The 12,848-nt window shown below is 37.9% G+C and overlaps 1 protein-coding gene across 1 annotated transcript; it reads right to left on the bottom strand.

The window, feature by feature from the left end:
• Positions 1 to 83: 83 nt before the first annotated feature.
• On the bottom strand, positions 84 to 11,796 carry LOC138050104 (C-Jun-amino-terminal kinase-interacting protein 4-like). The gene is made up of 7 exons (XM_068896577.1): positions 11,360 to 11,796; positions 6,301 to 6,421; positions 5,538 to 5,608; positions 4,979 to 5,070; positions 1,421 to 1,619; positions 515 to 519; positions 84 to 429 (listed from the first exon to the last, which is right to left on the bottom strand). Exons 1-7 carry the CDS (start codon positions 11,669 to 11,671, stop codon positions 84 to 86), a joined length of 1,146 nt encoding a protein of 381 aa, XP_068752678.1. The 5' UTR covers positions 11,672 to 11,796.
• Between the last annotated feature and the right edge of the window lie 1,052 nt (positions 11,797 to 12,848).

Genomic DNA, 12,848 nt, shown 5'->3' with positions numbered 1-12,848 from the left:
ACCAATACTGTTCCGCTCTAAGATGGACAGCTTCGCAAATAGTGAGTGGGCCACTCACAACCTTCTGGCAATGTCCTCCAAGGCTACAGTGAAACAGGTCGCTCGGCTTGGCTTGATCCACTTCGCCTGATAACATCCACTGGGGATGTTGACACTTTAGCCTTTAGCTCAGGTGTTGATTCTAGGATGGCTTCTGCATCATTACTGAGGTGAACAAATCCTCCACCAGGTGAAGTATGGGCCTCCCTGCCAATCACTTGTTCAACATCTGTCACCGTCATGATTGGCATCTTATCAACATCCGTAATATTACATGAACCAGAGTCTACACTGTGTGATGAGCTTGCAGTTCTTAAGTTAGAGCCTTTCCTCACAACATCAACACTGCTCCTATCCACATTATCAGTGATTGAGTTTCCTGCTAAGTCACTATCAACAGAATGAATTTGTCCAGCCATTGTTTGATTGTTTTGAGCAGAAGGAAAATTTTCTTTAGATACCGTCTTTTCAGTACCTTTCCTGCAATATCAATAATATTGAAAGCATGAGGACCCAACCTATTTGAAGGCAAGGGTCTTATGCTGAACTATCAAGAGGAACATTTTACACTACAGATGAATGTGGGTGTTTTGTAGAATCACATTGAAAAACTGTACAAATGTAACAACTTAAAAACACCAAAGTTGATACGCATGGGATGAAAAAGAGACAGAGCAGGTTGATGAATCGTCTAGTCCGAAAGTGCACCGGACTACCAAGATGGGCACTTTATTTAATTAATAATAACCATGACTAAGAAACAACAGGACACCAACTGGCATGACACAACTAGTTGAATTTTTACTAGGTATGGTAAAGTTCTGGAGGGTAAACCAATCAGGGGCCTGTTTCCGAAATGCCTTGAAACACTATTCGTAAAACTACATGTAAAATCTGCTATTTTGAACATTTTATTTTAATGTGGCTAAATGAAATTTTAGGAAAAGTCAAAATCAAGGCACTGTTGGCCAGCAGTTTTTATGTACTAGGGCTGTGGGGACAACCCAGAGGTTGTGCAAGAGCCCACATGCTCAACGTTGCAGATAGTTGTTTGATCTATTCATGGACCCCCGATTTTAAGTTGTCAAACAAAGCGTTTTATGTGTTCTGATATACTCCCCAAAAGTTTGGGACTGTCAAGAAACACTCCCCAAAATTATAACTACGGCATGATTTGAATTGGTGCAACCATATCCAAAATCCATCACATTGCACCACAACTGCTTCCCCATGCCACCACCCAAAATTGCAAATAGTGGTCATGCATTCACAAATAATATTATTATAAAAAAAACAACAACTGATGCAAAAACTCTATAGATTAAGCCCCACAATTGAGTTCAGAGGAGAAATGCAGAGAGGGAATATTTTCAATTAATACCTTTTTTAGCTGCATTTGCAAGTTTTCTTCCTCAAGTGACATCTCATTGCCCTCCACTCGAAGTGGGAATGGGGGCATCTCTGTGTCAGGACTCTTAGGTGCCAATGGGGAGGTACCAGGGGGTACCAATTCCCCTACTGAGTTTGCAGGAGTGTCCAAAGGGGATCTTGGAGAATCTGATGAAGTTGTTCTTGGTCTGCTAAAACACAAAAAAGCAATCTTAATGGAACCATAAGTTCCTAATTATTTTACTATTCATTCTTGAGTATGACCTTGCGGTGAAGATTTCCCTATGCAATCAATTACCAGTATTGTTTTTTTTCAGGGAGGGGATAGGTAAGAGATTTTCCTGTGCATGAAAAATACTTTATTAAAACAACATTATTCTTGTAATAAAATTGATTAAAAAGACAAACGCAACTAGATTCATTTTGACAATGTTTCGACATCGTCAGATGTCATCGTCAGGCAATGAATTTTAAATCGGATGAAGCATAACTTATAGTACAAGAACAACAGAACAATATATACAGTAGTAAGCTAACAATAAATGTGAATTCTAAGAAAATAGTTTTGCCCTGAGAGAGTCTGACTGCACATAGTGATGGTTTCACTTCTTTGATGTAGAAACATCTCATGAAATAAGCAGTCAAATTTTGATGCGCAAATTTCGATTCAACGAATTGAGGAACACAGATACTCAGTTATCGGGAGGCATCGCCCTAGCAGATCATGGCCAAACAACAGCACCCCCAGCGGCGAGTTTTAGTGTCATAAAAGAAATGCGCATCGAAATTTGACTACTTAATTCATGAGATGTTCTACATCAAAGATTGAAACCATCACTTAATGTGGCAGTCAGACTCTGTCAGGGCAAAACTATTTCCTTAGAATTCACATTATTGTTAGCGTACTATTGTATATATTGTTCTGTTGTTCTCGTACTATAAGTTTATGCTTCATCCGATTAAAATTCATTGCCTGACGATGACATTGGACAACGTCGAAACGTTGTCAAAATGAATCTAGTTGCATTTGTCTTTTTAATCAACATATTATTAGATAATATTTAACAACTATTCACCAAGTGGAGGTGGCTAGTGGTGGATATTTACCAAGCCGCAAAGTGGCAAGGTAAATATTCACCACTAGCCACTGACACTGAGGTGAATAGTTGTTTTACTATACACTAAAACAGTGAGATAATATATTAGTACAAAATTGAACGCTATACACTGTTTTAGTTTATGCTAATATTAGTTATTCTTCACCACAATAATGTGACACCTGTAATGGGTGTCACTTGTAAGCATTACAGCTATAAAATTGTCCCCATCAAGTAGATCAGTTTGTCAATCAGTTGCAGTGTTACAACTGAAAAAAAGCACGGCAACAGCTGCTAAAATTTTTAATGAGAACCCTGGCTCCCACGAGTCTCCTATAGCTCAGTAGTAAAACATTGAATTAGCAATGGGAGGGTTCATCTCCTGTTGGGGCAACGGATGTCCAGAAATGTGCCTAATTAATTAGATGCACACCCAATTTTGGCATCCAACAGGAAGTGTCCCTTTAAGTCCAATCCTTTGCTACCTATTTTCAACAATAAGTTAACAGTAAAGGTTAGCATTCGTTTTAGCTTAGGGTAAATGCAGCTGTTTATTCTTACTTAAAGTTACGGTAGACTTTCACAGGTGTCCTTTGCAAATACTTGTTTTAAAGGTGCTTTGTTAGGCGCAACAGCCATAAACTATACATCAATAATTGAAAGACTACGCAATGCACTTTCCGGTAAATATATATATTCTTTTTCAATTTATCTAATCGAAAAAAGAGTAGGGTCCAAGAACCTTGAGTGACTGATGTCTCTCTGATCACAATTTTCTCGGGTATTGAATAGTAATGCAAAGGGAAGCCTTCTGTATGACATCATTCGCAAGGCGTTTTTTTGGCAAAAGCATGAAAGGCTTTTTTGATAATCCGATTGTTTCCTTAGAAAATTTCGCTTCAAATATGCCTATCAAAAAGTTACCGATAAAGGTTAAGTCAAAGGCCATTGTGGGAGTTCAATTAAAAAAAAAAAAAAAAAACAGAAATCCCTCACACAGGATTTTATGTTGGTATCTTGGGAGTCCTCAGGCCAAATTTCAAGAAAAACTGTTGGATTTTCATACTCTATCAATTAGCTTGAAAAGGATCCACTTGTATAAAAACGAACTAGGTTTTGTTTCGCTTCCAAAGTGTTACAAACTTTTCACACCTTTTGATCCCCCACCTGTCAACGCGCAAAAACCCTAGATTACAACAGCCCTGAGAACACAAGAGATGTCCTGCAAAGTTCCTTGGGACGAGCGGCAAAATGTTATTATTACTTCTTCATTTATGGCTGCACTTCTTTTTAGGTTTTACTGTGGACTCTTTTCTTGTTTATCCTTTCCCAGGAAAAGTCATTCCCAGGGAATGTGTGAAAAACAACACAACTTGAAATTCAAGACTATGGTTAATTTTCCGTGGAAAATGTGACCAAATTCCTTGCATTAACAGTTTCTAATTGGTTTTTCCTGCCTTTGCTGACTGAGAAAGATCCATCAAAAATATGTTTCCTTAGCAACTCACGTTTTTTTTTTTTTTTAACATTTTGGAGTATTTCTTCTTTAAATTAATGTAGTATCATTGATTACTATGAGACAAGCAAAAAAATCACAAAATTTTCACCCATGAAGTTCTACTGTAACCTCAAGGGGCAGCATTTGGGGGACATAAATTGTCTGTATTCCGAGACATGAGTGATGTTGAACTTGGGGACACTTTGTGACGCTTATTGAAATCCATGTGCATCTAATTAGGGGCATGAATAGGGGCAATCATCAATAAATCAAATCAATAATGAAACATTAACCTCTTAAAGATGTTATTATTATTCAACATTGACTTGGCTTCTTAAGTTTACCTTTGTAAATAATTTAAATCAATTTATTTTGTAATTTCAAATATTCTAAACTTCTGTACTTGCAAACAAGAAATCAAGTGTTTGTGGTAGTCCAGACCACAACCATTGACTTGGGAGGCTCAAATGTTACCAATCAGCATCAACTACTGGCACTTTTTAATTGGGCAAGGTAAACGGCCTTTATGTGGTGCCATCAATTTGGAAAATAAGTCACCTAGAAACCAACCAAGGTATCACCAACAAGCAAGTTTACAAGTTTATATTTTGACAGCAGCCTTCTTTTACCAAAAAGATCCTTTGGAATATCTCAATTGCACATGTTTGTGACTCTTTAATACCAAAAGTAAGCATACTGCGAACAGGAAGTTGGTATGAGCAAGAACTTGCCAAAGACTCTGGTTCATGGATAAGTTGATGTACAGCACAGTTCATCCTAGTTGGGCAGCTCAGTTTTTATGTCTCACAAGTTATTCTTATCTTAATGTTTTAATTCCAATTTCCTGTTCAAGTACCAAAAGAAATCTTGGCACTGATTATCTAGTAAGAAAATAGGGGTATCTAAAATACATGTAACAACTGTTAGATAAGATACTTATTACTAAACACATCACCTAAAATGTGTTTTATTTGGTGTTCCATCTAATGGTGTCCCAGGAACTCTCTTCTCATCTCTTTGTAACCTCTCCATGTGTTGGTGGAGAATCTTTTGTGGATAAAAGCAATCAAAGAAACATGTAAACCAAATGAGTAGTTTAAAACATTGTCATTATGATGCAAGGAAAATCCATTGCCCTGTCAAAAGAGTTAATGGGGACAGTGGATGATTAACCCATTGACTCCCGGGGGTTCCCAATTGGCGAGTAAAATCATCTGGCATTAGACAGAGTAAAATACTAAGCCGGCCCGGTTTAGGCCAGTTTGGACGTCAAAGGGTTAAAATAATATACATTTAAGGCTGATCTGCTTTCTACCACATAACAAAGACAATTATTTATTCCATTCACATCCAGCAATGGAAGGTCTGTTCTGTGAATAAAAGTGGTTTCAGCTCACTACTTATTATTATGTGTTTTCCAATGTTTCTCTCCACTGAGAGAAATCAAAGCTCACAATATGCCCATATGTAGCTAAATAATCTCATGAAAATGTAAAATTATACAAGAGACACACCTCTGAATGCCTTTCATGAAGGGTATGGTACTCACGCTTCATATCTGTTAACCTTTCATCCTGTCTTTCAACTAAAACCAGAAAATCAAACTCAGTTCATTAAAACACAAGGCACAAACAAAACTAAACTATCCTAAAGTAGTATAGACTTATAAGGTGTAAAAGCATAACAACCAATTATAATAATCAACAATATTAGTTATACAATGGTACAACTTTTCATAAAGTAATTACTGGTACATGAAATCTACTGACTGATAGTCCGTGAAAGAATGACAACCACCTTGAATAAACAAAACAATAACTACATGTACACTGTAATTATTGGTTCACTAGATTTTCCTGCACATATGTAATATTTCTATGCCAATGGTAAAGATGATTTTCAGAGAAGACATCCCAAGTAGGTTTCGCACTCAGTATCTCCTTATTAAAATTCAAAGGCCGCAACCATGATGAGTACAAGACCATGGATGACTATGTGACAGACTGGGTGTTTTTACAGAAGTTTTACAGTTCTCTTGTGGGTGGAGTTGATAAGAGGGATCATTAGGCAATTTTGTGTGCAGACCCCCTAAGGAAGGTACCCTTGGAGACTAACCACTGGGAAGCTTGGTTGGATATCTGTGTGCACACCATACTATACATGTGTCTCCCATTCATTCTTGAAACTAAATGACATTATGTTTGGCCCAGTTATTGTCGATCACATATGAAAGAACTCTATTATAAACCTGAAGAAAAGTACATATGCAGCACTCACTGTGATCCTGATAACTTTTAATGCGTCCCTCCAAACTTTTGTTCTCATGCTCCAACCTGTCAATTTGCCTTTGGGTTTCCCTTTTTTCAACCTCGATCTGATCTTCAATCTCAAGGTATTTCTGAAATTCATAACACAGTAAAACAAAAATCATAAAATAAAAATTTGGGAGAGATGGAATTACAATAACATTTTTGTGACAACATTTCTGTATATATAATTATTATGTATAAGGTAACTATTACTAGACTACATGTACTTGTTATCATTTTTGGGAGAAGGGAGGACGCAGCGGTGAGAGAACTTGCCTCCCGCCAATGTGGCTAAGGCTTGATTCCTAGACTTGGTTTCACATGTGGGTTGAGTTTGTTGGTTCTTCTACTTTGCTCTAAGAGGTTTCTTTGCGGATGTTCTGGTTTTCTCCTCTCCGCAGAAACCAACCTACAATTTCATATGAGTTGATAAATATTAGGTTTCTGTACAATGTCCCCAATCAGTGCCCCACTGCTAAATAAAGTTATTGTTATAAGGGGCGCTTTCCATTCAACAAAAATTCTGGTTTGAAATTTCAGAAAATACATGTAAGAAGTGCCCAACAGAGCAATACATTACAGTTAAAAAAAACCAGACCCAAGCTACCATATGTTTGCATAACTTTCAACCCAATGAGAGAGTATTGTGTGAACTTGTTGTGATATAATGTATGTTGTGTATGCACCCAAACTTTGCACATTTGCATATTATTATTCACGTCTAATACAATAATAATAATAATAACAATAATAGTACTAGAACGAGTTTCAATTGAGTTTCGTAAAACCAAAACCAAAGTAATAACTTTGGCCAATGAAAAAAGATGGAGACAATCGGGTAAACCTACATGTGTATCAAAACTCAAAATAATTGCGCGTAGCCAACACAAAGCACGGGAAGATGTGCACGTGCAAGCCACGATTGGTTTTGGTTTCACTTCTGATTGGTTGAAAAAGTGGCGTGAGAACTTTGAACCAATCACTGAGTGAAGTAATCATAAACCAAAGCAATTCACTAATTACTTTCGACACTCAATTGAAAACCGCTCTAATAATAACGAAAACAACAACAATATGACATGGTCGGACAGGACTGGTGGTCAGAGTGTAAGGATAGATGGGAATTCCAGAGAAAGTAATGAAGGTGATGAGCAAGCTGACAAAAGGATGGAAAAACAGACTGGAAGTAACAGATAGTGCAAAGGTGAAAGTTAGAAGATAAATCAACATATCCAGAGGAATCCTACAGGGTGGCAGTTACTCTCCAGTAATTGGGTTCTGCTTAATTAAGTGAGGTGCCAGTCACAATGGTGCTGGAATTGACAGATGGATACAAAATGGTACAAGCCGGAGAACAAGACTCGAAAACAAAACAAAGTCTATTCATTGACAATTTAAACGGTTACAAAGAAAACCACCAAAAGCTTGAAATCAGAAACGAAATAATAGAGAAAGAAAGTACAATTTTATGGATACAGGAACATACTACAGAGTAAACAAATGAGCAGAGATAGTGTTCAAAGATGGAAAGATGGTGAAAGGAGAAGATGGTGGCTTTAGACCAAGAACAGAACGACTTGCAAAAATACCTAAGATGTGAGCAAGCTGACAAAATCAAAGTGAAAAAGGTGATGAAGAGAGTGAAAACGCAGATAAGGAGAAGATTGGAACAATATTGGTTGGGATGAACTCGAACAATGGGAATCAGGTGAAAGCAGTAAATATTATTATAATATTATTGTTGGGTCATACATGTACCTGTTGCTGGAAATAGAATGAATGTGTGTACAATGTAGGATGAGAAAAGATGATATAGAAGAACTTGATATGATTGTGAAAAGTGTACTGAGGAAAGCAGGCAAGTGATGAGAGATCATTTTCCAAAAGAGAATAGACAGAAAGGGATTGAAGAGCTTCAAGGAGGTTTGTGACAAAACAAAAGTGAGGGTAGCATGTTATATGTCAACGTCAGCAAACAAATGGATTAGAACGTCATGGAAAAATGAATAATGCAAGGAACAAACATCAATCAAAAGAGAAGCAGAAGTTCAGAAGCATTAAGGTGATTCCTTGAAGTATTGCACTGCACATCCTGTACTGGGCATATGGTGTGTCAATATTTATAAATTGGATCAAATTTGCAACATTGTAAATATGATGTAAGTTGATCGTACATGCTGAAACAGTTCTCAAAAGTGTGAGAGAACTTGTGAATGACCCATAATTCTTTGCGAACAAGCACGCATTCCAAGAACATGGCAAGTTGTGTTGTTTCGATCTATGATAATCAAAATAGACAGGCTTGATGGCGTTTTACTCTTAAATGCGAATGGTGACCTATATTTTTTATAATTTACATAATATTGGTTTACAAATTATCCCCTTTAAATCCAAAAAAAATTTTAAAAAGTTATCAGAAGGAAAAAAAGATGTAGCTAAAAACATATACATGGCCTCTTACCTAGGGATGTAAATTTTGAAAACAACGACTCTAGAAACGTTTTGAGTCGATGTTGTTTTAAGTTGAGTGATTTTTCCATAAACTATACAAGACAATGTTCCATACATGTATGCTCTAAACGTTCTACCTATCAGATGTTTTTTCAAGTGTTACTTTAAAAACCCTCTCGTTTAGCTACAGCAAAATGTACTCTGAGCCGATGAAATACGTGCATGATTAGTATCAGTACAGGCATCAATGGGGTAAGATTGGCCCATTATATCTCTTAAGCAAGCAAGGTGACTTGTCTTTTTTATCATACAGTAGTTCTTCAAGCAGGGATTAGTAGGGAACAATCAGGGAACTAGGGAGGGTTTCAATAAAATCATTCGACAACTTTTTTTCTGAGGAAAGACCTTAAGAAAAGTAAATGAACAAGTTGAATTCAATGAAGAGAGCATAATGATCAGCAATTAAGAATACACAGATTGAAAGGTGGTGTGGAAATGGCTGAAAAACACCATCAAAAAAGGGCAACGAAGGAAAAAGACAGAAAGCTCTAAGGATAAGAATGTAAAGAGCCAGATCAGGATATGAGAAGGACCACTATGATTGGCAGAAGAGCAACACAGATCCAAGGAAGAAAATGAGAGGACTAATACACCAAGAGAGTACAAACCCTGCTGGCAGGATGTGAGAAACTGGCTGGATCACAGTATGTAAGAAGACAAGACAATACACTGAAATGAACAAAGATGGGAATAAGGAAAGGTAATAATAAACAGGACAGAGTTGCACTGGCAAGGCTGCTGCCAAAGAAAATTTTAAAGGGGCCCTCAGAGCTAAACGCTGAGAACTTAGGAGCCCAACATATGAAGTGAAAGGTGTTGTTGTGAAAAATTAAGGCGCCCAGAGCTATTCTTTGGGAGCCCCAGGCTACCGGGCTCCTGTTAGGCAACAGCTTTGACTGGGATTGGGAGAACAAGATGCGCGTCAGTATGAGAACATTCTAACACAAAATCTGTAGCACAGATTTTAAAAAAAACTTATTTCTCAAAAAATAACAACCTCATAAGGCCCTCCTTTGATACACTTTTCAAAATATCAGTTCCATTTTTCGTCCAAATAGAAATTCCATGTTACAGTTTACGAAATAAAGGGACTGTTCCCCTCCAGTAAAAAAAAACTCCTCCTTTTGTTTCCTGAGAACTTTTTCCTGTTTTTCACTGAAATGCACAACAGAAGAGTGGGTCTAGTTGCGCATGCGCCTTCTGATATTTTGATGGGAAAAGTTACTGCAAGAACCATCCATGCAACTTTTTTGTAGGACTCTTTGGCTAAAAAGCTTCCTTAGCAACCATTGTCTTTCTGTAATTAAGAGCCACAATCCCCCCGCCCTTCCCTAAAGGAGCTGTTTAGAGACAAGAAAGAATGGGAGTGAAAAGTAAGGGAAATGCAATAGACTGTGTCATGGGAGAGAGAAACAATAATGTCTGGACTGTTGACATAGGGTGTCTTCCAAGGTTAGCTGAAAAACTTTGGCAGCTTACAATGTCCTTCCCTTCCATAACCCAACTAGCCCATCGCCAATCTGAAACCTTAGAAGGCTTCAAATGTGGGATTCGTAAAAGAAGGACAATGGTCTACCATGGAATGTGTCCCTACGCTGTAGATTATATGTTTCCTGAGTTTTGTCACATATATATAAATATATTTACATTATTTTTGGGGGATAACATTGTATAGTCGGTTCATTCAGGGAGAACAAGAAGAACATGACAACCAGAAGTTCACTGGCTGATGAAAAAAATGAACTTTTGTTTGAGAGAAGGCATATTGCAATTTCACAAGAAATTGGACATTGGTGTTTGCAAACAGAAAACACCCATTCATTAACTCCAGTTTTTTTTTTCCTAATTCAATTTTGTGCACTTGCAAATTATTCAACTAAACAGTTTCAATAATGTAGGGTAAGTATATTGGATAGCAGAAGATGTCCTCTGTTGTAACAAATTGACGCACTTAAATATTATTATTAGCATCGTATATTTTTTTTTCCTTTTTCATTTATTGGAGAAGGTGTAAAGAAATCTAAAAATGATACATGACCATCCATCAGAATTCAATCTCGAGAAAAATATCACAGAGTGAATGTTTGCGAGGAAAAAATGTAATGTTATTAAAAAACAATATTTAATTCATGGCTAAGTACTATTTGAAAACGGAGAACTCTTAATTCCCAAAGCCTTGAAATCACAGAAAATCTTGACAAAAGGACAACGCCTTTCTGACTTCAACTGGAAAACAAAAGCGTCGAAGCTCGGGTAAGAACATCGCTTGACGTCCTAAATACTAAAAACTACGGAGGAAAATAGTTTTAATTCCAGAACGTGCTAAACGCTCTTGTTCAAATTGAAAAACTGCCCTTTGAATATACAAACTAAGAAACCACTAGACAGGAAAATAGCAGGAAATTATCATGCTACCTGCATACACATGGTACATTTATCATTTACGCAAGTTACCGAAGTACTAAATTTTAATCATCATAGTTGATTCACAAAGGAATAAGGTTTATTTCACTTACATTTTCAGCAAGCTTTCGAAGTTGCTTCTCTCTCTCATATTGTGTAATAAGTTGTTCATTATCATCACTAAGGATTTCAAGCTCTACTAACTGCTCGTTGTTGTCTCCATAGGCGCTATCGAGTTGTTCTAATACTGATACCATAAGAGGCATAAGTCCGGAAACAACATCCTGATCATATTTCTGTATCATTCGCTCAAACTCGCTGTAAATACTGTTGGCAAGGTTTGACACCCTCTCCGACATTACTGTGGTTCCACCTTCATCGCCGCTTGAATAGACCACGTCGTTCTTTTCTTCGTCGGCCTCCATATCGACCCAGGTTGTTCTCAGTCAAATCATCAATAACAAGCCTTCATTTTCCTGATAGCTCACAGCGAAGAAACGTGAAAACTTGAATATTTGCCATTTTCGCTTCACCTTCGATGAAAACGCTCGCCTCGCATTAACCGAGAGAAGACTGGAAAAGATTTCGGGGTTCTTCCATATTCAACCAATCGAAACACTCTTGCGATAAACAAAAACCCACTCTCGTCTGATAACCATCTCTTCCGGCAAGAATAGTATTTGGGAAAAGCTGGCCAATAACTTGGATAGTGTATGGCGAGAGCGGGCTCCTTTCACGAACATTCCATCATTTTTTAAAGGGGTTTAGTTTCTACTAGAGGTGATGGATTCTTGGTGCATACAGAAACTCATCAAGGGTAACCGGTGGCTCAGTTGGTTGAGAACCAGGCCGCAATGCGGGAGGTCGTGAGTTCGACTCCGGCCGGACCAACACTCAGGGTCTTTAAATAACTGAGGAGAAGTGCTGCCTTTGTAATTACATCCGAAAATGGTTAGACTTTCAAGTCTTCTCGCATAAGGACGATAAGCCGGAGGTCCCGTCTCACAAATCACTTCATGTTCATAAGCGCACCGGTGGCTCAGTTGGTTGAGCACCGGGATGTCACGCAGGAGGTCGTGAGTTCAACTCCGGCCGGACCAATACTCAGGGTCTTTAAATAGCTGAGGAAAAAGTGCTGCCTTTTTAACTATATCTGCAAATGGTTAGACTCTCTAGTCTTCTCGGATAAGGACGATAAGCCGAGGGTCCCGTCTCACAACCCTTCAATGTTCATAATCCCGTGAGACGTAAAAAAATCCGTACACTTGTCGCAAAGAGCAGGGCGTGTAGTTCCCGGTGTTGTGGTCTGTCTTCTGGGGTGTATCATGGTTGGGAGGGTAAATGCTCGGAGATATTAGCTACACCAAGCTACTCTAAAAATCCGAGGGTAAATAAAGATGTATGATGATATGGTATAAGTTCCCTGTGGGACGTTGAAGAACCCACACACTATTCGAGAAGAGTAGAGGATGAAGTTCCCGGTGTTGTGGCTGTCCTCTGTGTGTATATGGGTGGGTGGGTATAGCAGATCCACATCAGCTGAATAGCTGCCAATACTTCAACCTGCTCAAACAAATAAATAACAAACAAACAAACCCTTTC

Source organism: Montipora capricornis, chromosome 5 (assembly GCF_036669925.1).
Source record: "Montipora capricornis isolate CH-2021 chromosome 5, ASM3666992v2, whole genome shotgun sequence".
NCBI classification, from domain to species: Eukaryota; Metazoa; Cnidaria; class Anthozoa; order Scleractinia; family Acroporidae; genus Montipora; species Montipora capricornis.
Note: the sequence above shows the minus strand (reverse complement) of the source record. Positions and strands in the feature narration are given on the sequence as shown.